The sequence below is a fragment of the Giraffa tippelskirchi genome, chromosome 7 (assembly GCF_054371585.1).
Source record: "Giraffa tippelskirchi isolate mGirTip1 chromosome 7, T2T-mGirTip1v1.2.pri, whole genome shotgun sequence".
In the NCBI taxonomy this organism is placed as follows: domain Eukaryota; kingdom Metazoa; phylum Chordata; class Mammalia; order Artiodactyla; family Giraffidae; genus Giraffa; species Giraffa tippelskirchi.
Genome location: NC_137281.1, coordinates 1,045,682 through 1,071,289, shown reverse-complemented (window position 1 = coordinate 1,071,289; position 25,608 = coordinate 1,045,682). Strand labels below are relative to the sequence as shown.

Sequence of the window (25,608 nt, the reverse complement as noted above, 5' to 3'; positions counted from 1 at the left end):
ACAAAATATACCTTCTCATATGCACGTGGAACCTTTTCCAGTATTGACTGCATGCTGGGACACAAAGTGATACTCAGTAAATTTAAGAACATTGAAATCATATCGAGCATCATTTCCAATCATAGTGCTATGAGATTCAAGATAAACTACAGGAAAAAAGCTGTGAAAAGCAGTCTGAAAATTTTTAGTACACTAACTATTAACAGATGAGGGAAAGAAATTGAATTTTCTATAGAGAATAGAGTCAAATGGTCACAGCCAAATTAGCAAAAAGTGTTTTCTTCGCCTCCAAGATGACAAAACTGTCTTACGAGTGACACGAGTATCACTGCAAATAAGCACAAAGGGGCTGATTGTTGGGAAACATAAAGACAAAAATATAGAGGTATCGACCAGCCACTGGCCCGGAATAGCAAATAGAGTCATCCAAATGGACAAAAGAGAAGACAGTGAGTACAGTGAGCAAAAGGAGCTCGCAAGGATCAAGATGGTAGATGTGGCTCTCACCTCAGCACAAGCTCTGGAAGAATGGCTGTTGTTGTGGATGTGTTGGACTCGCTGCTTGTGCCTGAGCAGGAAAACAACCATGGAGCCACTAGCCCAGACCATGAGACTCAAACATATAAAGTCCATTGTGAAGTACATGGCTGTACACACAAACCTTACATTTCTGGCTGCATTCAGTGAGGAACAGTATCCATAATTTACTTTTATACTATAGCTTTCATTGTGTGTTGGACTAGTGATGTACAGCATAATAGAAATATTTACCAGAAGATGGAAGATCCAGGAAAGGAAGACACAGAAGCCAATAAAGTTTGATGATCTCATTCTGAGCTCCAGCCACCTAGAGAAATGGTGGCAAAGCCTAATGGCTTGGAAGCCACTGAGGAGGGAGGTCGTGCTAAGACAAATCCCTCTGGCCACCCTTTGAAAATAGAAGAGAAATTTACATCCAGTCTCGTTCAGGAAATTCCTGGATCCAAAAGTTTCCATTGTATGAGGGATCCCTCTGGAGAAAAGCACCAAGGAGTTGGCTAAGACGAGTTGATTGAGAATCAAGTCTGTGGGTCTCACCTTGCGTCCAGTGACCAAAGTGAAGTTATAAAGACAAAGGAGGAATGAGTTCCCGAGAATTCCCACTCCCATCTGAGTAACTAAGATAATTCCCATTTCCCATTTTGAAGAAACCATCATATTAGTATCTATGGGACATTGATTTTATTAATAGTTAGAACCAGAGGAATGGTTAGTTCCAGAAAGAAAAAGAAAAGTTACCACTACCACAATGCCCAGTATCCTCCAGTGTTAAGCCTAACACATACTTTCGCAATTTAAATGAGCATCAAGTATGTGCTTATGGGTGCAGGCTTTACTCATGATGATCTGGTTCTACTTGGAAACGTGATCTGTGTGAAAGCATTATCTGTGTGGCATATCTGTGCGACAGAGTTTTGTACATGTGTAAATTGAGTGAAGAAGGTCTGTACCCTCTTATCTACAGTTATGACCTGGATGCATTTTGCATGGAAAAGTTGGGTACGAAACTGTGTGTAGAACGGGCTGGAATTTTCCCAGATATATGGAGAAATGAATATACAGGCACAGAACACTTATTTATATAGGGTGGGTAGGAATTTAAAGCTAGACTTGTTTTTCTCATTCACCAAATGTTTTTAAAAATCATTAACTTTTTATTTATTTATATTTGGCCATGCTGAGTCTTCATTGTGGTGCAGTGCAGGGGCTTCTCACTGCCATGGCTTTTCTTGTTGAGGAGCACAGGCTCTAGGCAAGCGGGATTCAGTAGTGGCCATGCACAGACTTAGTTGTTCCATGGCAATGGGATCTTCTTGCACCAGGGACTGAACCTGTATTCCCTGCATTGACAGGTGGATTCCTAACCACTGGATGACCAGGGAAGTCCTCAAGCTAGACTTTGAAGGAAAAAAACACAACTGGTTAGAGTGTTTCATTTGTAGAAGTGTACATATTTCACCTAATTATTAAAAGATATTAGAGCAAAGTAAATGTTTTAAAGACATTAAATTCACAAGTTAAAAAAAAAATATTGACTAGTGGTCTCTATATGTAAAGGAAATACTTCAAGTAATTGAAAATACAGAATTAGACTGTATATCCCTAAAAGGAAACTACAAAGGCCAGACTAGCTACAAAGAAAGCTTATGTATTGTCTGTATAGCTTACTATAATGTATTGGTAGTTTGAATCAAATATGTTAATATCAATGGGGAAATGCATAAATAAATAAATAAATAAATGCAAATATAAAATCAAGGAATTTGAATAAAGTTAAAATTGACAGGTGATGACAACAGACTACTAACACAAATATTATTAGATTTTAAATTGACATGTATTTGATTTTACTTTCCATTGAAAAAATCTGAAAATTTTGGACAACCCTACAACAATGCCTAATTCTAGCAACCAGATTATGGATTCAATATATGTCCCAGTATAAGTAAAGAGATTTTTAAGGGGAGAGGGAAAATGTTTATTTCATACTTAGGACAGGAACTTTCCAACAGCTAATTGTGAAGCTACTTATCATATACAGAAAGCAAGTAAACAGAACACTGATGTCACTGATTCCACCTTAAGAAGCTACTCCTGCATGATATTCGTAACTTAGTAACTCCCCCAAAATGGACTCATATAAACCAAATGCCTATAAATGTTATAAAAATAAATACTAAAGTTAAAGTTGAAAGAGGTTAAGGAAACAGCTCATTATTCAGAAAACTAATAAAGGGTAAATATCAACCATTTCTCTTGTAGTAACTGTACATACTACATTTCACAGGAAGAAATCTTGGTGCTGAATACAGGAAGAAATCTTTGTGCTGAACACAAAATTGAACTGTTTTGGATAAGACCTGTGGATGGACATAAAAACATTATTCATCATGGGAAGATATACAGGGATGCAAATTAAATAATAAAAAATAAATTCAACAACATGTTGGGAGAGACTTCCCCATGAGACAACTCCTTCTTCCAGATGCACTGATATTTCATTATTGGATGATGAGATACGAGGACATTTTCAAATTGTGAAGACACAAGTCCACTATGCTGGACAGTATGTTATTGAGTCACCATCTTCCTGGCATGCTCATTTCATTACGGCTGGAATAACAGCTGTGAGATAATTTCCATTTCCATGATCAAGAACTGAAATCGCTTACACTTGAGAAATAATGGAATCATTAGTAGAATTGGTAATATAATTTAGAATAGTCACAAATCAAGATAGCCATTTTTTTTCCTTTTGTAGCAAAAGTCTCCTTAAATGTACAAGCAAAAATACATAAATGAAATTTTCAAAAACAATACTAAAATTAAGTGATGTGCAGAAAACACTGAATGAAAACCTATCAGTTCAGTTCAGTTCAGTCCAGTCACTCAGTCGTGGCCGACTCTCTGCGACCCTATGAAATGCAGCACGCCAGGCCTCCCTGTCCATCACCAACTCCCGGAGCCCACCCAAACCCATGTCCATCGAGTCGATGATGCCATCCAGCCATCTCATCCTCTGTCGTCCCCTTCTCCTCCTACCCTCAATCTTTCCCAGCATCAAGGTCTTTTCCAATGAGTCAGCTTGTCGCATCAGGTGGCCCTATAACTATATTTAAATCATAGGATTCATTTTAAGCAACAGCAGAGAAAATTGTTGTCCAGAATGGCTATTTTCCCAGTGTTAATAATTCAGTTCACACTAAGAAGTATGAATAAAATTCCAATGAAAATGGAATACTAATATCAAAATAACACAAATTTTGTAAAAAAAAAAAAGTTTAACAAAATGAACTTGCTTTACTATGTATAAAATAGAATAATAATTATAGGTTTCTGCTGACAAAAGCCAAAAACAGAATAGAGCATGGAGCTTGCAAGTTTATATTTGCAAATATTTATATGAGAAGTGTGAAAGTGCTGCACTCAATATGCCAACAAATTTGGAAAACTCAGTAGTGGCCACAGGACTGGAAAAGGTCAGTTTTCATTCCAGTCCCAAAGAAAGGCAATGCCAAAGAATGTTCAAACTACCGCACAACTGCACCCATCTCACAAGCTAGGAAAGTAATGCTCAAAATTCTCCAAGCCAGGCTTCAGCAATACATGAATGGTGAATGTACAGATGTTCAAGCTGTTTTAGAAAAGGCAGAGGAACCAGAGATCAAATTGCCAACATCCACTGGATCATCAAAAAAGCAACAGAGTTCCAGAAAAACATCTTTCTATTTTATTGACTACGCCCAAGCCTTTGACTGTGTGGACCACAACAAACTGGAAAATTCTGAAGGATATGGGAATACCAGACCACCTGATCTGACTCTTGAGAAACCTGTATGCAGGCCAAGAAGCAACAGTTAGAACGGAACATGGAACAACAGACTGGTTCCAAATAGGAAAAGGAGTACATCAAGGCTGTATATGGTCACCCTGCTTATTTAACTTATATGCAGAGTACATCATGAGAAATGCTGGGCTGGATGAAGCACAAGCTGGAATCAAGATTGCCGGGAGAAATATCAGTAACCTCAGATATGCAGATGACACCACCCTTATGGCAGAAAGCGAAGAAGAACTAAAGAGACTCGTGATGACAGTGAAAGAGGAGAGTGGAAAAGTTGGCTTAAAGCTCAACATCCGGAAAAATAAGATCATGGCATCCGGTACCATCACTTCGTGGCAGATAGATGGGGAAACAGTGGAAACAGTGGCTGACTTTATTTTTGGGGGCTTCAAAATCACTGCAGATGGTGACTGCAGCCATGAAATTAAAACACACTTACTCCTTGGAAGGAAAGTTATGACCAACCTAGACAGCATATTTAAAAGCAGAGACGTTACTTTGTCAACAAAGGTCCATCTCGTCAAGACTATGGTTTTTCCAGTGGTCATGTATGGATGTGAGAGTTGGAGTATAAAGAAAGCTGAGCACCGAAGAATTGATGCTTTTGAACTGTGGTGTTGGAGAAGACTCTTGAGAGTCCCTTGGACTGCAAGATCTAACCTGTCCATTCTAAAGGAAATCAGCCCTGGGTGTTCATTGGAAAGACTGATGCTAAAGCTGAAACTCCAATACTTTGGCCACCCGATGCAAAGAGCTGACTTATTGGAAAAGACCCTGATGCTGGGAAAGATTGAAGGTGGGAGGAGAAAGGAGTGACAGAGGATGAGATGGGTGGATGGCATCACCGACTCAATGGATGTGAGTTTGGGTAAACTCTGGGAGTTGGTGATGGACAGGGAGGCCTAGCATGCTGCAGTCCATGGGGTCGCAAAGAGTCAGACACAACTGAGTGACTGAACTGAGCTGAACTAAACTGAACTGAAGTTTATATATGTTAAAAGTTCATTCATTAATTTAGAGAAATTACTTATTAACATAGAATATTAAAATCTTTGGAGATTTAATTAGGATATTAGAGCTATATTTCCAGCATTAATCTTAGAGAAAAAAATAAATACTAGATCTACGTATACGGAATTGTTAATATCTTAGGGAAAAATTCTGCAGTGTATCCTCAGGATGTTGCCTGGGCAAAGTATTACTAAGCATGTACAAAACCTGAGGATTTAAACATTTTTTCATCTTCATATTTATAAAAATTAGAAGTTTTTCACTTTTGTAACATCTTGTGCTGAATGATTGCTATAGCAAAAAAATAAAATGAAATGAAAACATTTAGATATATAGAACACCAAGAGGTGATTATAACCTCAGTGCTTTTTGGGGGAACTGTATATGAATAAGCAATTTTTAGAAAAGAAATCACACACTATAAACTATCATTTTCTCATAATCCAAATTATATTGAAAAGGACACTGAATGTTTCACATACCCATGTGAGTGTTGGAATTTCATTTTAGGGTTAATGTCCTCTGATAAAGAATTACATAATGTATCTTTTCTATCAAAAATCCTCTATCAAAATCCTAATCAAATATGATTTAAACTTTGAAGTTTGTAAAAAATGGGCTTGGACTTCCATGGTGATCCAGTGGTTAAGTGTCTGAGCTTCCAGTGCAGGGAGCACAGGTTCATTACCTGGTTGGGAAATATCTCAGATCCTAGACAGTGTAAGAAAAAAAATTTTTTTTAATATTTTTAATTTAAAACCTGTAAAAACGTTAAATTGTACAATTTTAAAATTGTAAACAAATTGTACAATTTTCTATATTGTAAATTTTAAAACTCCACATTCTCCTGCTGCCTGAACATTTCCACAGACAGGGTGTGAACACCCCGCCAGAGTGACCGGGGCACCGGCGTGAACGCTGGCCGCCGCCACCAGTTCCCCTTCTCGCCCTGCCCTCCTGTGACTGCAGAGCATTCAAACCTTCCACTGAGATCCCGTCTTTCACCCTGTGCTGCGTGCTCCCCCTTGAACCCCAGGAAAGGCACTGTCCCACAGATCCATCCCCCCTCTCTCTCTCCGCCCCGCCTATTTGGTCGTGCCCTTTCCCTGGGTGAGCTCTCCCCCTGTGGCCTCCTCTTGCCACCGGTGACGGTCTCTCTGGGACCTGTGAGCATAATAAGCTCTTTTCCCCTGGACCTCTCCATGTTCCTTCCTGTATCTGCATCTGATGGAACGTATCAAAGGATACAAAGCAAGCACAAATTCAAATTAAAAAATTCATTTAGCATGCTGAACACATAAAATTCTATCCATTCTATCAATATAAAATTCTACATATTTATAAAATTTGTTTTCTCATCTTATCTCCAAAATGACTGTTCAGTTTAGGATTAAGTAAATTAAGTGCAGTGTAAAATATATTTCAGTCATATTTCAGTAACTGAAATAAAGAAAGCATCTTGTATTAAAGTGTGAGGACATGCCTCAGTAAACAAACTACAATACTAGTGATGAAAAACTCTGGCCAGGTGGAGGGATGAGTAGGAGATGAATATATCTCATTATTGATGTCCATTCACATCCCTTGGACATGATCAATATGTTTTATAAGAGATACAGAAGATGAATCACTCTGCCATAAATCAGCAGATGTGGTTTAAGAGAAAGAAATCTTAGTGACTGAGTATAAATACGCACTAAGTAAAGCAGGGCTACTTATCTGAGGTGAGAAGGTGGAAAGGAGAAGGGGAGGGGTGTCAGACTGAATATTCACATTAAATTTATACACATGTTGATTTGTGAAAATTTTCATAATAAAATTTGTAGTTTTTTAAAATTTTATCATTTAGAAAATATTTAAGACTGAAAGGAGGAAATTTTGCGATAACTAATGGAATAAAAATATGTGATAACATTAGGACAGTGAAATAAATTATGAGAAATGCAAAGATTTGTGAGTCTTTAGGAAGAGGCATCAAAAAATCGAATATAACACAGGTAAGAAGAACTTATGGCTGATTCATGTTGTTGTATGCCAGAAATCAACACAACATTTGAAGTAATTATCCTCCAGTTAAAAAGAAATATATCTTTAAAAAACAAGTAAGAAGATAGAACACGCCAGTTAATAAAAATTTGTTTACATAGAAAAACCAGGATTCCATAAATCTGGAATTTTCTGTGGTTGTTAATCATTCCAGCTATTAAAGACTTCAGCAATACATGACAGTAAAGGATCATGGTATTTCCTTAATTGCAAGGTTTTGAGTAACAAAGGGAGGCCCTAAAATAAGCAACTCCAGTTCTCCTAGAGAAGGATTTGAACATGACCATCAAACAAATTCTCTAGTCAGAATTTTATTTGATTAGTATTATTATCATTTTAAATTAATAAACATACATTTTAGAGAGTAGACTGAGCAAAGATTAATCACAGAAGGTGAATAGTGAGGCAGTTAACATCTGGTTACATTACATACCAGGATGATATGATGATCTTAAGGTATTGAAGTCTTTGATTATTCTTTTTTTTCCAAACCCCACAAAAATTAAGCATATTTGGGGTTTTTTTTAAAAAATAAACATTTTACTTCCTTAAAAAGAGAATGACAAGACTTTCAATTTTCTAAATAAGAGATAAATGTTAACAAGTTGATGACCGAAATTGTAGAATTATATTATTAAAGACACTATTTAGCACCACAGGCTAACAAGAAGATAGAACAAGGCCAAATATGCATTCCATCCTCTCCCTCAGGCCTCAGGTAACTCATCACTCAGAGCTAGGAGATCAGCCTCATTATCTAGTTGCTGGGCACTTGCCTGCAGTGTGAAGTCTTTAGAGTGAATGCTGTGAGGTTCAGCACCTTTATTCAAAGAAACATGAAGGAAGATTTCATAGAAGCTGAAAATGAGAGGAAAGAGGAGAGACATCAGGTGGCAGAGGAGTGGGCAGAGGGGGAGGAATGCATCAAATGTGTGCAGGAAGCATAATTCTTCACTGCATACAAAGATATATTTGTGTTCCAATCCCAGGAAACATGAGAGAGAGAACTTGATGTATATTGGTGTTTTAAACTGAATTATCTGTAATATAATTATCTTATGAATCTGACACTTACCTAAAAAATAGACCCTTACCAAATACCATTGGCAATCGGGACCGTGTGTTCCCAGACAGCATCTGTGCAGGTGTGGAAAGGGGCAACTGAACCCAAGATAAAGGTTTGGAATAGTGTGATGTCATCTCCTCATTGGGAAGTGATTATCCTGTCACCTGTCATTTCAGTGGCAATACTTTCAGAGGGAGTTGAGATTATCTTGAAAAAAATATTTGTGCATTGTTCAAATCACTGAAAGCAATTAATATTGATGATAATGCTTTCTATTGAAAATTACAGGAACAGCTTGGGAACAATTTACCTGTGAAATATTTAAGAAGCCTCAGGGAACACCAGTGCTGTCAACCAGGCAGGCAAATGTATAACCTAGAAAATCGTAAGACCCACCCGAGTGGCTGTGGTTCCAACCACTGGCCATTTTTTAACTTGTGTTACCACCTGATGCAAAGAGTCCACTCATTGGAGAAGACTCTGATGCTGGGAAAGATGGAAGGCAGAACGAAAAAGGGGCAACAGAGGATGAGAAGTTTAGATAACATCACTGGCTCAATGGACATGAATTTGAACAAACTCCAGGAGATGGTGAAGGACAGGGAAGCCTAGCGCATTGCAGTCCATGGGGTCGCAAAGAGATGACTTAGTGACTGAACAACAGCAAAACTAGGTCATCAGATCCAGATGGCTGTTTGAAAGATTCTCAATTTTAACAATTACAAAAATTATAGCTGAAACCATATGCAGGCAAGCAAATGATGTCCTTGATATAGGTGAAGTATGTAATCTCTCCCTCCCTGACCTCGGTAATGAATAATCATGCAGTATGTTAAGGTGATAATCCAATGTCAGACATAATAATTTTTTCCTTTCTTTTTTTTTTTCTGGTATGCTATGGTTATATCTTCAGTAGTAGTTTAAAATTGGATAGAAATCTAATCACATTGCTGGAAACCACTACTTAAGCATTAAATGTCTGGAATACTCAATCAAAAAGACAAAATATTACCATGAATATATTTATGGACATACATGAATTCAGTTTTAATACTGGTATATAATTCAGTTGTATATATGCCAAATATTCTAGAGTAAAATTATTTTCTATTCATATTAATGAGTTTAGAATATATACAAATTCAAGTTTTTTTGTTTTTTTTTTAATGTTTTGGCCATAACATGGATCTTAGTTCCTCAACCTGGGATTGAACCCATGGCCTCTGCAGTGGAAGCATGGAATCTTAACCATTGGATCATTACAGAAGTCCTTAAATGCAAATTTTTTAAAAATACAGATTTTCTCTCCAGAGAGAATATTATCTTTGAAAATATGAGGAAAAACACTTTACGAAAATGTGTTCAACCATAGAGTTAAGTAAATATGTGAAAACATTAAAAAAAAACTGAAGAACTTAAAAGCAGATCTAAATAAACATAAAGACAAAACATAGTCCTTTGTGGGAAACTTAAATATAATAAAAATTCAATCAGCTAGAATGGTATGATTTTTACAATGTAAAGGCTAACATTTCTAAACACTTGATAAAAAGAAGAGAAATAGGAACTTCCTGGCAGTCCAGAGGTTAGGAGCCAGCGCTTTCACTGCAGTGGTCCGGGTTCAGCTGCTGGGTGAACCCCCAGCTTAAGGTCCCCACAAGCCGCATGAGAGACAAAAAAACAAGAAGTCAAATAAATAAAATCGTATTTAGTGGGAGATACAGTTCTATTAGATTTTTTTAAATTTCAAATGTAATATATTTAGTAAAGAATCATATATTAAAGTCAGTAATATTGAATATGTATTCAAGAGTAAATAACACAAAGTATTTGTGTGTGTAGTGAAGGTAAGAGAGACAGAGAACTGAAGAGACTGAGACATAAGCAGGAAATTAGTTAGATGTATAATGTGCAAAATAATAGGAATTTAATGGTTGAGTGAAAATGAATTTTTAAAACATGAACGCTATTGGAAAAAGAGAACTAAAACTCTACTTCGTGTCATTAAAATAAATACATATATTTATGTGCTTGTACATAAACACAAAAATTAAAGCCTAGTAGATTTCATATATAAAAGTGCGAGCTTTTAAAACACGGATCATGGCACGGACCTATTAACAATGAAAACAAATGGGAATGATTCAATGTTTTAAGCAGATTTTACAGTTTGGAAACTTCTTTAAGTCATAGATGGTGCTTTAGAGAACAAAAGAATAAAACTGTAGGAGAAAACAAACTGTCAACACATGGTAATTACTGAAATATTTTAAATGTTATGGAATCTACCAAACATCTGCAAAATTGAAAAGGATGGAGTAACTGTGTGAATCCAGCACAACCATCGACAGAGAAACTAATTCACAGAGAAACTTATTTTATGTATAATCCTACCCTGTCACCCTTGCAAACCCTCTCCTGTTAAAGCTAATCCCAGAAGTTGTATCACTGCATCCCTAAATACTTCAGTGACTATCTCTGGAAGACAATGACAGTTTAAAAACATATGTATATTTTTGGTTCCACTGGGTCTTTGTTACTGCACAGGGTTTCTCTAGTTGTGGCCAGTTGGGGCTATTCTTTGTTGCGGTGAGCAGGAAATGAGAGAAGCCAACGGAATGAGAAGCCCCACCCCGACCCCCTCACTGCAACTAGAGAAAGCACCGGGCAGCAACAGAAGTCCCAGCACAGTCAAAAATAAATAAATCAATCAGTTCAGTTCAGTTTCTCAGTCGTGTCCGACTCTTTGTGACCCCATAGACTGCAGCACATCAGGCTTCCCTGTCCATCACCAACTCCTGGAGCTTGCTCAAACTCATGTCCATTGAGTCAGTGATGCCATCCAACCATCTCATCCTCTGTCCTCTTCTTCCGCCTTCAATCTTTCCCAGCATCAGGGTCTTTTCAAATAAGTCAGCTCTTTGCATCAGGTGGCCAAAGAATTGGAGTTTCAGCTTCAGCATCAGTCCTTCCAATGAACATTCAGGGCTGATTTCCTTTAGGATGGACTGGTTGAATCTCCTTGCAGTCTAAGGGACTCTCAAGAGTCTTCTTCAACACCACAGTTCAAAAGCATCCATTCTTCAGCGTTCAGCTTTCTTTATGGTCCAACTCTCACATCCACACATGACTACTTGAAAAACCATAGCTTTGACTAGATGGACCTTTGCCATCAAAGAGATGTCTCTGCTTTTTAATATGCTGTCTAGGTTGGTTATAGTTTTTCTTCCAAGGAGCAAGTGTCTTTTAATTTCATGGCTGCAGTCACCATCTGCAGTGATTTTGGAGACCAAGAAAATGAAGTCTGTCACTGTTTCCATTGTTTCCCCATCTAAAATTACTAGAAGTTACCAAGCCTACCCACAGTGGGTGTCAGCGATGGCGCTGATTCTCTTTCTCAATGATTATCTGAGATTCAGTTCAGTTCAGTTCAGTTCAGTCGCTCAGTCGTGTCCGACTCTTTGTGACCCCATGAACTGCAGTACGCCAGGTCTCTCTGTCCATCACCAACTCCCGGAGTCTACACAAACCCATGTCCATCAAGTCGGTGATGCCATCCAACCATCTCATCCTCTGTCGTCCCCTTCTCCTCCTGCCCCCAATCCTACCAAGCATTAGGGTCTTTTCCAATGAGTCAACTCTTCGCATGAGGTGGCCAAAGTATCGGAGTTTCAGCTTCAACATCAGTCCTTCCAATGAACACCCAGGATTGATCTCCTTTAGGATGGATTGATTGGATCTCCTTGCAGTCCAAGGGACTCTCAAGAGTCTTCTCCAACACCACAGTTCAAAAGCATCAATTCTTCGGTGCTCAGCTTTCTTCACCATCCAACTCTCACATCCATACATGACCACCGGAAAAACCATAGCCTTGACTAGATGGACTTTTGTTGGCAAAGTAATGTCACTGCTTTTAAATATGCTGTCTAGGTTGGTCATAACTTTCCTTCCAAGGAGTAAGCATCTTTTAATTTCATGGCTGCAATCATTATCAGCAGTGATTTTGGAGCCCAAAAAAATAAAGTCTGACACTGTTTCCCCATCTATTTCCCATAAAGTGATGGGACCAGATGCCATGATCTTAGTTTTCTGAACGTTGAGGTTTAAGCCAACTTTTCCACTCTCCTCTTTCACTTTCATCAAGAGGCTCTTTAGTTCTTCTTCACTTTCTGCCATAAGGGTGGTGTCATCTGCATATCTGAGGTTATTGATATTTCTCCCGGCAATCTTGATTCCAGCTTGTGCTTCTTCCAGCCCAGCGTTTCTCATGATGTACTCTGCATATAAGTTAAATAAGCAGGGTGACAATATACAGCCTTGATGTACTCCTTTTCCTATTTGGAACCAGTCTGTTGTTCCATGTCCAGTTCTAACTGTTGCTTCCTGACCTGCATACAGGTTTCTCAAGAGACAGGTCAGATGGTCTGGTATTCCCATCTCTTTCAGAATTTTCCACAGTTTATTGTGATCCACACAGTCAAAGGCTTTGGCATAGTCAATAAAGCAGAAATAGATGTTTTTCTGGAACTCTCCTGCTTTTTCGATGATCCAGCAGATATCTGAGATTACTTACCCTTTAAAGAAAAACAGAAGAAGAAGAAGAAAGTGTGTTCAGGCAGATGGGAAGGAGGGGTGAGTTGGGATGGGGGTGGCAGGTCCTTCTCCTCCCAATCTGGGAGGTTCTGCTAAGTCAGGGTGGAGCCGCACCAGGACAAGAGGACTGTAGACCAGGCTTCCTCTAGTGGCCACTTTAAGAATAGACTGAAGCGTGGCGAAAAGACGAGAGGCCAGTCGGGAGCTGACTTCAGCAAGCCATGAGACAGAGGATAGACTGATGACATAAAATTTATATTTGAAGCTAAGACAAGGCAACTTAAGCATAAAATTCTCTGTGTGTTTGTTTGGGCCTCGCCTCTCCCCATTTTGTGTGAATCTGTGTTATATGTTAACCAGATTCCCGCACAGGAGGGAATTCCTGGTGAACTATAAAAAGAAATGCTTTTTGTTTTTTGGTTCTTTTTCTTTCTTCTGACACTAGCGACATAACTTTTTTTTGTTTGGCCACGCGGCCTATGGGATCTTAGATCCCTGACCAGAGATCAAACTCATGCTCTTTGCAGTGGAAGCGTAGTGTCTTAACCACCTGACGGCCAAGGAGGTTGCACAATGTAACTTCTTTTTAAATATATATATATTTTTTTATTTGTTTGGCTGTGCTGAGTTTTAGTTGTGGTATGTGGGATCTAGTTCTCTGACCAGGGATTGAACCTAGGCCCCCTGCATTTGGAGCATAAAGCCCGAGTCACTGGACCACCAGGGAAGTCCCCACAGTTATTTCTTAAACATTAGTCCACAACCTTTCTGGCACCAGGGACAAGTTTTTTTTTTTTGGCCACATTGCACAGCACGTGGGATCTTAATTCTCCAGCCAGGGATTGAACCTGGGCCTCCTGCATTGGAAGCACAGAGTCTTAGCCACTGGGATACCAGGCAAGCCCCCCAGGGACAAGACTTGTAGAAAACTATTTTTCCATGGAATAGGGTTCAGGGGATAGTTGCAGAATGATTCAAGTACATTATATTTATTGTGCACTTTATTTCTATTATTATTACATCAGCTCCACCTCAGTTCACCAAGCATTAGATCCTGGAGACTGGGGACTCCTGTCTTAAAGGATCAGCATTGTTTCCCAACACTGTAGGAGTCTTAGGGACTTGTTGCTTGCCTTGTACATGCGCTGACCTGGATGCTGTAGCTTTAGTGAAGTTTGTGTAAAATGTCAGTATGTCACTGATGTATGGTCGTTAGTCTCAAAAATGTATACGACTGTGCCTTTGACTTCTAACAGGTGCAACAGTTCTCAGAGATTCTGAAAGCCTGTCTTCTGGGTTATAACCTTCAGTTTGACTTGAATAAAAGTTTCCATTTTCTTCTTGATTGTTAATTGAATTTTAGTTGACAGGACTGAGGGTCCTGGCAGTGGAAGGGTGAAAAGTGGTTTGATCCTGGATCCAATTGAAAGAAGAGAACAGACAATGACCAGGCTGCTGCACCGGCCCCTTTCTTATCAAATACAACCCTTTTGTTTTGTTTTCCATACTCTTACTCTCCCTCATCTTATGTGAGCTGGTCACTCACTCCATGTGAGTCGGGAAATGGAGGTGGGAAGTTCCAAAGAATCTCCTCCCGTTGCCTTTCTTTTCTTTCTTTTTTAAAAGCTATTTATTTGGCTGACCAGGTCTTGGTCGTGTCACACGAGATCTTCAGTCTTCATTGAGGTGCACGGGATCTTTAGTTGCAGCATGAGAACTCTTGGTTGAGGCATGTGGGACCTGGGGGAGCCTCTGTTGCCTTTCTTCCTACTCAGTACACGACTCTGCCAACAGCCAATTTTTAAACCAGGAGCCTTAGAACATTAAAACTCCAACTTCACACTCAGCCCTCATGTTCAGTCTCTCAAATGATGTCCTTTGTCAGTGTAAAATAATCAATGTTCTTTCTATTCCCACTGAAATGATCTTAGTTTCAGCCCCTGCAACTTCTTTGCTGGACCAGGAACCTCTCCTGTGGAGTCCTGGGGCACCCTCTGACTCACAAACTCCAGACAAGCACAGGAGGAAAGAATATTAACCTTGTTACCTGGCTCACTTGCAATCCACAAGTCCTGGAAAATTAGCAAGTGGTACCAAAGGGACTTCCCTGGCTGTAGAGTGGATAAGAATCCGCCTGCCAATGCTGGAGACGCCAGTTTGCTCCCTGGTCTGGGAAGATCCCACGTGCCGAGGAGCAACTAAGACCACGTGCTGCAACTACTGAGGTCTGTGGAGCACAACAAGAGAAGCCACCACAATGAGAAGCCAGGGCATCGCAATAAAGACCCAGCACAGCCAGAAATAAATAAATGCGTTTTAAAAAAGTTTCTATTACACTCAGAACAAAACCTGATCAGTACTCACTGAGGCAACACATGTACTAAAATTGGAATGATACAGAGATGGTTAGCTTGGCGCCTGAGCAAGGACAACAGGCACGTTTATGAAATGTTCTATATTAAAAAAAGAAAACTTGATCGGAACATGAGACTAAGCTTTATACCTCCAATGAGTGTGCATGTTGTTACACTTCACTGCAGAAATATTAGTTTGTTTAACTATAGAAAGCTGGAGCTGGATAAAAATTCCAGATTGCATCAACAGGCACGTTTTATCCAATCACATCTTTAAATGCGTTACTGTCCCAGGCCCTATAAAAGGGAGGGGCTTTGGGAGGGCAGACCAGATGAACCCAGTTCAGAGAGCAAGTCACACGGCGAAGAGTCCTCAGCTGTCAGCCCAGCTTGAGGTTCAGTCTTCTGGAGGAGGTGAGTTTCCTGGACAAAGGGAGAACTTCAAACTTTGTACTTGAGCCAAAGCTCAGTGCATTAGTATGTGGGGAAAATTCATAGGTACCAGCTTTTCCAAGCTTTCAGGTACAGGCACTCAGTCATGTCCAACTCTTTGTGACCCCATGTACTGTAGCCAGGCTCCCCTGTCTATGGGATTCTCCAGGCAAGAATACTGGAGTGGGGTGCCGTTTCCTCCTCCAGGGGATCTTTCCCACCCAGAAATGGAACCTACGTCTCCTGCAGTTCCTGCATTGGCAGGCGGATTCTTTACCGCTGAGCCACATGGGAAGCCCACTTTTCCAAGCTTAGGGGAAGTTTATTTTGACAACTGCTCTGGCCCCAGAGGGTTTGATGTTATGAACTCTGTTTATAGACCTGGCCTGATTGAAGACACTTCTTTCTTTCTTTTTCTTCCCTTTCCCCCTCTGGCACACCTTGGGGCATGCAGGATCTTACTTCCTGGCGCAGGCATTTGTCCTGTGTCCCCTTCACTGCAAGGCAGATTCTTAACTGGATCATCAGAGAAGTCCCAGATTCCAATGCCCCACAACATCCCTGTGGGATTAAATACATGTCTGCAAGTGTGACCAGATGGTCCATGTGTGCCTGAGGTTGTCCTGAAAGAATTTGTGGGGAGGCCCAGATGGAGAGACAATGGGATCTACAGAAAAATAATAAAAGGCCAGTGTACTTGGATATGGAGAACCACCCAGAGCACCTAAGATGTGGGTCAGGGGAATGCATGCCCCAGCTAGGCCCTGTGCTGCCAAGAAGGACTTGATATTTTTCCCTGAGGGAAAAGAATAGTAAAACAGGGTGTCCTTAGAGGATTAGCATTATGTAGGGCCATCTGCCAGTTTGTAATAAATGCATTAAGAAAAGGAAAGAATGTATTAAATTTTACCCTGTGGGGTCCTTCTGGATTTATATTTGCTTTTTTATTGATGAGATCAAGGCAGTTGATCTGATCAGACTGTTTGATGAGGTTGACACCAAATGTGAAATATCATCAACTAACAGAAACCAGGGCTTCCTAGGTGGCATTAGTGGCAAAGAATCTGCCTGCCAATGCAGGAGATGTAAGAAATTTGATCCCTGGGTGGGGAAGATGCCCTGGAGGAGGAAATGGCAACCCATTCCAGTATTCTCACCTGGAAAATCCCACGGACAAAGGACCCTATTGGGCTACAACTTATGGGGTCGAAAAAAGTTGGACACGAAATGACTTAGCATGCAGGCATGCAACAGAAACCAATTTGTTTTCTGTGCCCCTATCATACTCCCACCAAGTCCTTTTGTTTTATGGTATAAAATTGAAAAAAAAATATGTATATATATGAATCCTTGAATTACTAACCATATAGAAAATTGAAGACACAAAAACAGGCAAATTATATACAAGATGGACTTAATCATTTTTTAGTGAGGTACAATTGATATATGACATTATATTAGTTTCAAATGGGGAATTCCTTGGCAGTTCAGTGGTTAGGACTCCACGCTTTCACTTCCGAGGGCCCAGCAGTGGAAAAAAAAAAAAACCAACCAAAACATCAAACAAACTTTCAGATGTACAATATAATGATTTGATATTTATAATATTTTGAAATAATCACTAAAATCAGTTCATTTCAGTCGCTCAGCTGTGTCCTACTCTGAGACCCCATAGACTATAGGACGCCAGGCTTCCCTGTCCATCACCAACTCCAGGAGCTTGCTCAAACTCATGTCCATCAAGTCAGTGATGCCATCCAACCATCTCATCCTCTGTCGTCCCCTTCTCCTCCTGTCTTCAATCTTTCCCAGCATCAGGGTCTTTTCCAATATGTCAGTTCACATCAGGTGGCCAAAGTATTGGAATTTCAGCTTTAACATCATTCCTTCCAATGAACACCCAGGACTGATGTCCTTTAGGATGGACTGCTTGGATGTCCTTGCAGTCCAAGGGACTCTCAAGAGTCTTCTCCAACACCACAGTTCAAAAGCATCAATTCTCTGGTGCTCAGCTTTCTTTATGGTACAACTCTCAAATCCATATATGGCTACTGGAAAAACCATAGTTTTGACTTAGACAGACCTTTGTTGGCAAAGTAATGTCTCTGCTCTTTAATATGCTGTCTAGGTTGGTCATAGCTTTTCTTCCAAGGAGAAAGCGTCTTTTAATTTCATGACTTTTTAAATAAAAAGCTTATTTTCATGGCTAATTAAAATCACTAAAATAAGTCGTTAATATTATCACCACTTACAGTTGTGAAAAATTCTTTCTTATGATGAGAACATTTAAGATTTACTCTCAAAAAATGAAAAATATTTACTTTCTTACCAACTCTCAAATATGTAATTCTGTGTTATTAACTATAATACCATCTGTACTTGCTTCCACACAGCAGTGGGAAAGGGCAGGGATTAGAAACACAGATAAACCATAATAAAGTTGTAAATTTGATAAACACAGTGACGCAGAGACCAATGTTGTTCACAAGCAAGAGTAACTTTGGAGGAAAAAACAAAACAGGAAATGCGATGAGGGAAATTTCCTTAAGTGATGTATCATTGAACTGTGTCACAGGGATGTAGCTGGGGTAGCCAGACAGATGCCTGTGCCTGATGCAGTTTTCAGCACAGAGAAGTGTATGGATTCCAGCCTATTGCTTCTATTTGGTTCACTTTTCTCTATTTTTTTCTAATATTTTACTTTCTTACAGTAATTAAAAGAACATACTTTATACAGATCATTGCCTTTTTTTACTGGTGGCTTCCCTGGTGGCTCAGATGGTAAAGAATCTGCATACAATGCAGGAGACCAGTTTCAATCCTCCGGGAAGATCCCCTGGAGAAGGAAATGGCTACCCACTCTAGTATTCTTGCCTGGAGAATTCCATGGACAGAGGAGCCTGACTGGTTACAGTCCATGGGGTTGCAAAGAGTCAGATAGAACTGAGCAACTAACACTTTAATTATATTGAGCCAGTCTTATGTGTTCCATAAATCAAGTGACTGAATATATGTCACTCTGTATTGGGACACTATCTGTTATGTTGCTCTATTTTCTATTTTTATGGCACTATGACACCATCTTAATTATTATAATTTCAATAGTATTTTACTATCTGATTGTGTAAATCCTCCAAGCTTATTTTTTAATATTTATTTTTATTTGTTTATTATTTGTTTGGCTGTCCCGGGTCTTATTTGCAGCATGTGGGATCTAAGTTCCCTGACCAGGGATTGAACTCAGGCCCCCTACATTGGGAGCTCAGAGTCTTGGCCACTGGACCATCAGGGAAGTCTCCCTCCAAATTTATTCTTCAGAAATACCCTATTTTTTGGCCTTTTGCTACATGTCATTTAGAATTGCTTTGTCAATTTTCTCTCTCTCTCACACACACACATCTTCTGGATTTTCCTTGAAAATGCATTAACTGTACAATCCATCCAGAGAGAACTTCCATTTCCAATAATGAGTCTTTCAATCAATTCATAAACATGGCTTTTCTCTTCATACATTTATTATCTTGTAGTTATTTATATAGAGGTCTTGAATATCTTACATTAGATTTGTTCATAGGTATTTAATGTTGGAAATTATAATAAAAGTTATTACTTTAACTTTATGTTTCTCTTATAAAAATTGCTTTTGGAATATTGACCTTGTAAAAGGCTCCTTGCTAAATTCAGCTAGTCTAATATTTGTAGATAGTTAGAGTTTTTTCCCAAACAAAATCAGGCCATCTGTAAATAATAGTTGATACATTTTCTTTACATTTTTAAATTGTTTTTGGCCATGCCGTGCGGCACATGCAATCTTAGCTCTCTGACCAGGGATGGAGTCCATGTCCCCTGCAGTGAAAGCACAGAGTCCTAACCACTGGACCATCAGGGAAGTCCTTGATACATTTTCTGATCTTATTTAACTGCCTGGGTACCAGTCATATGTTGTATAGAGTTGACAATGGGCTTCCATCTCTCAATCCCAAGAATAAAACTTTTAAGAACAATTTTTGTTGTACTTTTAAAAGTAATTTTTGTTGTAGTTTTAAAAGTAATTTTTGTTGTAGTTACTTTGTAATCATTTTATCACAGTGAAAGTTTCCTTCTATTCCTAGCTTAGCAAGTATCTTTCTTAGGACATTTATTAAACATATTCAATGTATCTGCTTATGTGGTAGTATGTTCTTTCAGTTCTATTAATGTGGTAAATTATGTGGCTTTTTGAAATTTAACCCAAAATGCATGCAGAACATAGAATTCATCTACACAAAATATACTTTCTTTACACATGACTTGGTTTCATTTGCAGATATTTAGTTAAGGATTTTTACATCTATAATCATGTGAATTATTGGACAGTAGTCGTCCTTACTTTAATGCACTTGTAAAGTTTCATGATCAGGAAGGTTCATTAATTAAAATAGGAATGTCTCCTCTTTCCATATGCTCTATGAGAATTTGTGTATTATTAGATTATTACTTTCTTGTTTCTCAAAATTTACCTATGAAGTTATCTGAGCCTGAAACATATGCTTTCTTTTTCTTTTTTAATTATACTGGTAATATATATAATTAGATACAAATCTCCTGTTTCTATCGTATGATCTTTAAGCGTCCAACACTATCAACATATGTAGCATTTATGCAACATTTGATTGTTACTTAAATAGTGAGATAAGAAAATAAGAAATAAGAAAACTTCTAAAATATTATTTATAAATGCCCTGATGTTGTTTTAAAGCAGATCTCCAGAAACAAAGGACGTCAAGAACTAAATCCTGGCAGTTGAATCTATAAGAAACATTGCCAAGAATGGATTTAGGTTTCAGAGCATCATTTCAGCGTGAACCATCCAAGGATAACCCAAAGTCAGCAAATACAGACTTTACCCCCAGTCGAGGACCCACTCTGCAAACAGCAGAGGATATCTCTAAGTTGCAGAACACTCAGCCTGGCTTATTGCAAAATGGCAATAACTCACATGCAAGGCAGGAACTGCAAAGACTCTATAAGTCATTTCATTTATGGCTGCAGCCAGAAAAACACAGCAAGGATGAAATTATTTTTCAACTGGCCCTGGAACAATTTATGATCAATAAACACTGCAGTGAAAAGCCTACTTTGAAAGAGAAGTGGAAAGCAAGTGGTGGAGACCTGGAGAAATTCACAGAAGACCTGCATGATGACTGCATGAAGCTACCTGACTTGGTAAGTAGAGCGTTCTGATCTCTGGGATGAAGGGCAGAAAGGAGTAAGGAATAAATAATACATTCAGTTGTCGATGCCTGGAAGGAGAGAAAGAAGGGGTATTGTAGATCAAGTTATTAGTCTGATCCTTCTTCCTTACCCAGACAAATATTTACTATCCCAAGTAAGCAAGAATCAACATTTTATGTGTTTATTCAGTGAAGCATATAGGAACCAACATATTAATTAGTGTAATTGATTTTCATTGGTGAAGTGATAAGAGGACCCCACTGAGAAATTGTCAGTTGGGCAGAAACCTCAGGATGAGAAATGCATTGACATGAGCCGGTTCTTCCCTCAGAAAGCCTTGTTATTGTTCCAGTCACTCAGTCGTGTTCGACTCTTTGCAACCCCACAGACTGCGGCACACCAGGCTTCCCTCCCTCCACTATCTCCTGGAGTTTGCTCAAATCCTTGTCCATTGCGTCAGTGATGCCATCAAACCGTCTCATCCTCTGTCGTCCCCTTTTCCTTTTGCCCTCAATTTTCTCCAGCATCAAGGTCTTTCCTAATGAGTTAGCTCTTTGAATCAAGTGGCCAAAGTACTGGAGTTTCAGCTTCAGCTTTAATCCTTCTAGTGAGTATTCAGAGTTGATTTCCTTTAGGATTGACTAGTTTGATCTCCTTGAAGTCCAAGGGACTCTCAGTATTCATCTTTTTTCATTATGGAAGACACACTAAAAAAGAAATTACCATGAAATTTGATACAAGCAGAAATAAGGGCAGGACAAAGAGATGTGGCAGCCCACAATACAAAGATATTGGGGAAGCCTGATTGAGGTGGGTTTTCCAAAACCGGTTTTATCACATAGTAGATCCATATGTGAATAATCATGCCTTTTGTTTTTTAGGTCCATGTCCACATGCAAGGGCAGGAAGCCCTCTTTTCAGAAAATATGCCCTTAAAAGAAGTTATCTTTCATCTAACCAATCAGTTGTCGACAGGAGGGGTGAACATGGGGACTCCGTCCCAGACTGTGCAAGATACATCCCTGAAAACAGGACAAAGTGAGTGGGCAGAGCCCAGGTCCCAGAGGGGTGGCCTGTGTGGGCTCTTTCTTGGGTGCAACTTCACTGAGTCACTTTTTCGCCTCCTACAGGAAATGAAGATAAAGAAAATGATGGCAACATTTTTGTGAAAACTCATCAAGTAAATGACAGTATTACTAGTCCAAGCAACCAAATACCTTCCCTGATTATTGTCCAAGAAGAGAACCGTCGGAGGCTGGAAGAAAGAGGTGTTTCTCTGGAGAATCCACGAATCTCCAGAAGAGGAGCAGGCCCAGGCCCCTCCAGGCCCCAGGACGGATCCCTGAAAGGACCCTCCTCTCAAGATGTCCTCATGGAGGTGGAACCAGACCAGCTCACCCCTGAGCCTGTTTCTACCCGCCAGAGCTCTGAGGGGACTTCTGCACGTGGGGAACACCAGGAAAGATCCCATAGAGCCCCAGATGTATACAGATGTGAGAGCTGTCCCAAGACCTTCAAGTATTCCTCTCGGTTCAAACTTCACCAGAAAAGACACAATAATGAGAGGACATGTATTTGTGCCGAGTGTGGCAAAGGCTTCTTCCAGGCATCAGACCTCCACGTGCATCAGAGGATTCATACAGGAGAGAAGCCCTTCACGTGCAGCACATGTGAAATGGCCTTCACCCACAAAACCAACCTTCGGGCTCATGAGAGAACCCACACGGGAGAGAAGCCCTACAGGTGTTCCGTCTGCCAGAGACGTTTCTGCCAGTCCTCCACCTACCACCGCCATCTTAGGTTTCACCAGAAAACTACCCTCAGAAGTGCTCCACACTAAATTAAGCTTCCTTGGCTACGGCCCCAATGTAATGGATATAAATATGTATGTGAATATTTCCATAGTATTTCTCCATTTAGAATATACTTTATAATTTCCTCATGTTATTCCCATTGTCTCACATCACCCAAATGTAAGTTTAAGGAAGACAAGTAGTTTCTCAGTTTTTTTCACTAACTTATCCCAGGTGTTTTGAAATAGCTGACACATTTCAAACAACTAGTAAATATCTGTTTACTACATGAATGTATCTTTAAGATTGGTGTGATTTTTAAAATTTAGCCCCATGTGAGAAGACAATGAGTTCCCATGCCAGAACACACGACCACCAGCTCATAGTGGTCCACTGAGGCTTTCGCTGCCTGCTACCCTGTTCTCTGTCCACACCCTTTATCTTGTGGGCTTCAGCTTTTCAGCAACTGTAAATCTGGGGAGATCTGAGTCCTGCTGAGGACTTCAGATCTTATTGTCCTCCCAGGCCTTGACCTTCCCCTGAAGCTCAATAAAAATGGCTTTGTTACCAACCAGGGTTCTTGGCCTCCTTTCTTAATCAACAGAAATTGATCAGAGGCCAGAAAAGAAATTCGGGAAAGGCTTTATTGAGGTCCCTGCTGCAGCAGAGGGGAGCAAAACCAAACAATAGGTTCCCTTGTTTGCTTGCTCCCCAAGGTGGGGCTCAGCACCCTACTTTTGTTCCTGACCCTCTGCTTTTGATCCAGACTCTTCAAAAGTGGCAGTTGGGGACTTCTCTGGTGGCTCAGTGGTGGAAAATGAGCCTGCCAATGCAGGAGACACAGGTTGGATTCCTGATACAGGAAGATCCTACATGCTCCAGGGCAACAAGGTCCCTGTGCCACAACTATTCAGCCTGTGCTATAGAGCCCTGGAACTGCAGCTGCTGGACTGGCATGCTGAAACTATTGAAGCCTGAATGCTCTAGAGGGTATGCTCCACAGAGGGAGAGGCCATCACAATTAGAAATCCGTGCACCACAGCTAGAGAGTGGCCCCCACTCACCGCAACTACGGGAAAAGTCCACAGAGCAATGAAGATTCAGCACAGTCAAATTAGTAAAAAATCAGTAAAAAATCCAAATGCAAAAGAATGAAATTGGACCCCCAACCTAACACCAGATACAAATATTAACTTGAAATGGATCAAAGAGCTAAATGTACAAGCTTAACTCTAAAGCTCTTAAGAGAAAACAAATATTCATGACCTTGGATTAGGTCATGGTATTTTAGATAAGACACCAAAACCAGAAACAACAATAGAAAAAATAAACTGGACTTCTTCACAAAAAAATTTTTTTAAGTGGCAGTTGGGTTTTTTGGAGTGGACAGAATTCCCAGCCTGTGCAATCTTGAGTGACTTACCCCAGGTGACAAGAAATGTGGTCCATAGCTCTGGACGTTTCTCTGCTCCAAACAGCCTCATCCCTTAAGTGGCTGGCGCCTGTCAGGGAGAATCTCTTCCAGTTCCCTGGAGCAAAATGAAAACTCCCTGGAGCAGTTTCTGGAAACTTGGGAAGGGGCTGCCCCTGGCCAAGACCAATCTGCCGCAGCACAGAAGTCCTATCTGGGGTGCCATAAATTGTTACTGAAATCACAAGTCTGTGTGCCTGACACAGAGTGAGGCCCATCAATACTAAACATTAGAGTCTGAAACAGAGAAAGGTTTATTACAGATTCATACAGAGATGGGTGGCTCATGCCCTAAGAATCCCAAAGTTACTAAAAGCTTTCAGCAAGTCCCTTCAAAAGCAAGAGGTGAGGGATGGGCTTGGTTGGCTGTTGCAGACTTCTCAGTGTCAGATCCTTTGTTCTTGAGGTCCGGTCATGGTCAGGTAATGATGTTCCTGTAACTTTCTACCAGATGCATGTTATTATCTGTCCTGACAAGAAAGGGCAAAGACCCAAGGCACAACTTTCACCCTCCAAGGTCCCAGTCCTAGCTAAGAGGAGGCAGATCTCAGTTGGCAGCTCCTTCAGGGCCAGGTTCCCATATCTTGCCCAGCTGTCATCCCTGAGGGAGCCAGACGTCCAACCCAACTGGCCCCGTCTCCTCAGACTGCCCAAAGTGGAAGAACAGGTCTCACCGACTGCAACTCACACAGACGGCCACTGCTCTTAGGTCACAGAGAAAGGGCTGGGGGAGAGGTTCACCACTGCCTCAAGGACTGGGCCATGGCTAGTGGAGGGCCTTAGTAAGGGCTCTGGAGCTCTTAGGATGTAGACCTCAGTCTGTTCCCTGGGCTCTCCAGCTCACCCACTGGCCCAAGGTGGGCGAGCTGGAGGACCTCCAGGAGAAGGTCTGAATCTGCTTCTTACCTCACTCTCCTTAATGACCACCACATCATGGGCCTTTGACTGAATCACTTCCCCAGTGGTCCCTCATTGACAGTTACCTGTGGGCAGGGTCCACTGTGGTGCTGACCAATAGCTGAGCAGGACAACTACCAGGTTGCTCATTGACAGTTGGTTGCTTGTGGGCCTGGCGCACTGAGGCACTGGCCAATGGCTGAGCAAGACCTGTTGCCTAGTAACAGGGTGCAAAGTAATGAAGCCCAACAAGGGCTACCTGCTAAGGGCTGTGCTCTTCCTGCTCTGTGAGAATTGCCCTACCTGTGCAGGCAAGCAGTTATTTTTAGTCCCAAACAGAAGTAGCT

The 25,608-nt window shown here is 40.3% G+C and overlaps 1 protein-coding gene and 1 non-coding gene across 2 annotated transcripts; both read left to right on the top strand.

Moving 5' to 3' along the window:
* Positions 1-15,456: 15,456 nt before the first annotated feature.
* Positions 15,457-15,563, top strand: LOC145515944 (U6 spliceosomal RNA). The gene has a single exon (XR_014061144.1). It is a non-coding gene; the product is annotated as a U6 spliceosomal RNA (small nuclear RNA).
* Positions 15,564-15,784: 221 nt separating this feature from the next.
* LOC145514460 (zinc finger and SCAN domain-containing protein 4-like) lies at positions 15,785-25,328 on the top strand. The gene is made up of 4 exons (XM_081512299.1): positions 15,785-15,868; positions 20,628-21,091; positions 21,982-22,138; positions 22,231-25,328. The coding sequence occupies exons 2-4, from the start codon at positions 20,696-20,698 to the stop codon at positions 22,938-22,940; spliced, it is 1,263 nt and encodes a 420-aa protein (XP_081368425.1). The 5' UTR covers positions 15,785-15,868; positions 20,628-20,695; the 3' UTR covers positions 22,941-25,328.
* The last annotated feature ends 280 nt before the right edge of the window (positions 25,329-25,608 follow it).

What these genes read in the sequence shown, in the direction of transcription:
- LOC145514460 (XM_081512299.1), top strand. Translation starts at nt 20,696, where the DNA reads ATGGATTTAGGTTTCAGAGCATCATTTCAGCGTGAACCATCCAAGGAT. An exon ending in GCATGAAGCTACCTGACTTG is followed by an intron (nt 21,092 to 21,981) that starts GTAAGTAGAGCG and finishes TTTGTTTTTTAG; the next exon opens with GTCCATGTCCACATGCAAGG. An exon ending in ATCCCTGAAAACAGGACAAA is followed by an intron (nt 22,139 to 22,230) that starts GTGAGTGGGCAG and finishes CGCCTCCTACAG; the next exon opens with GAAATGAAGATAAAGAAAAT.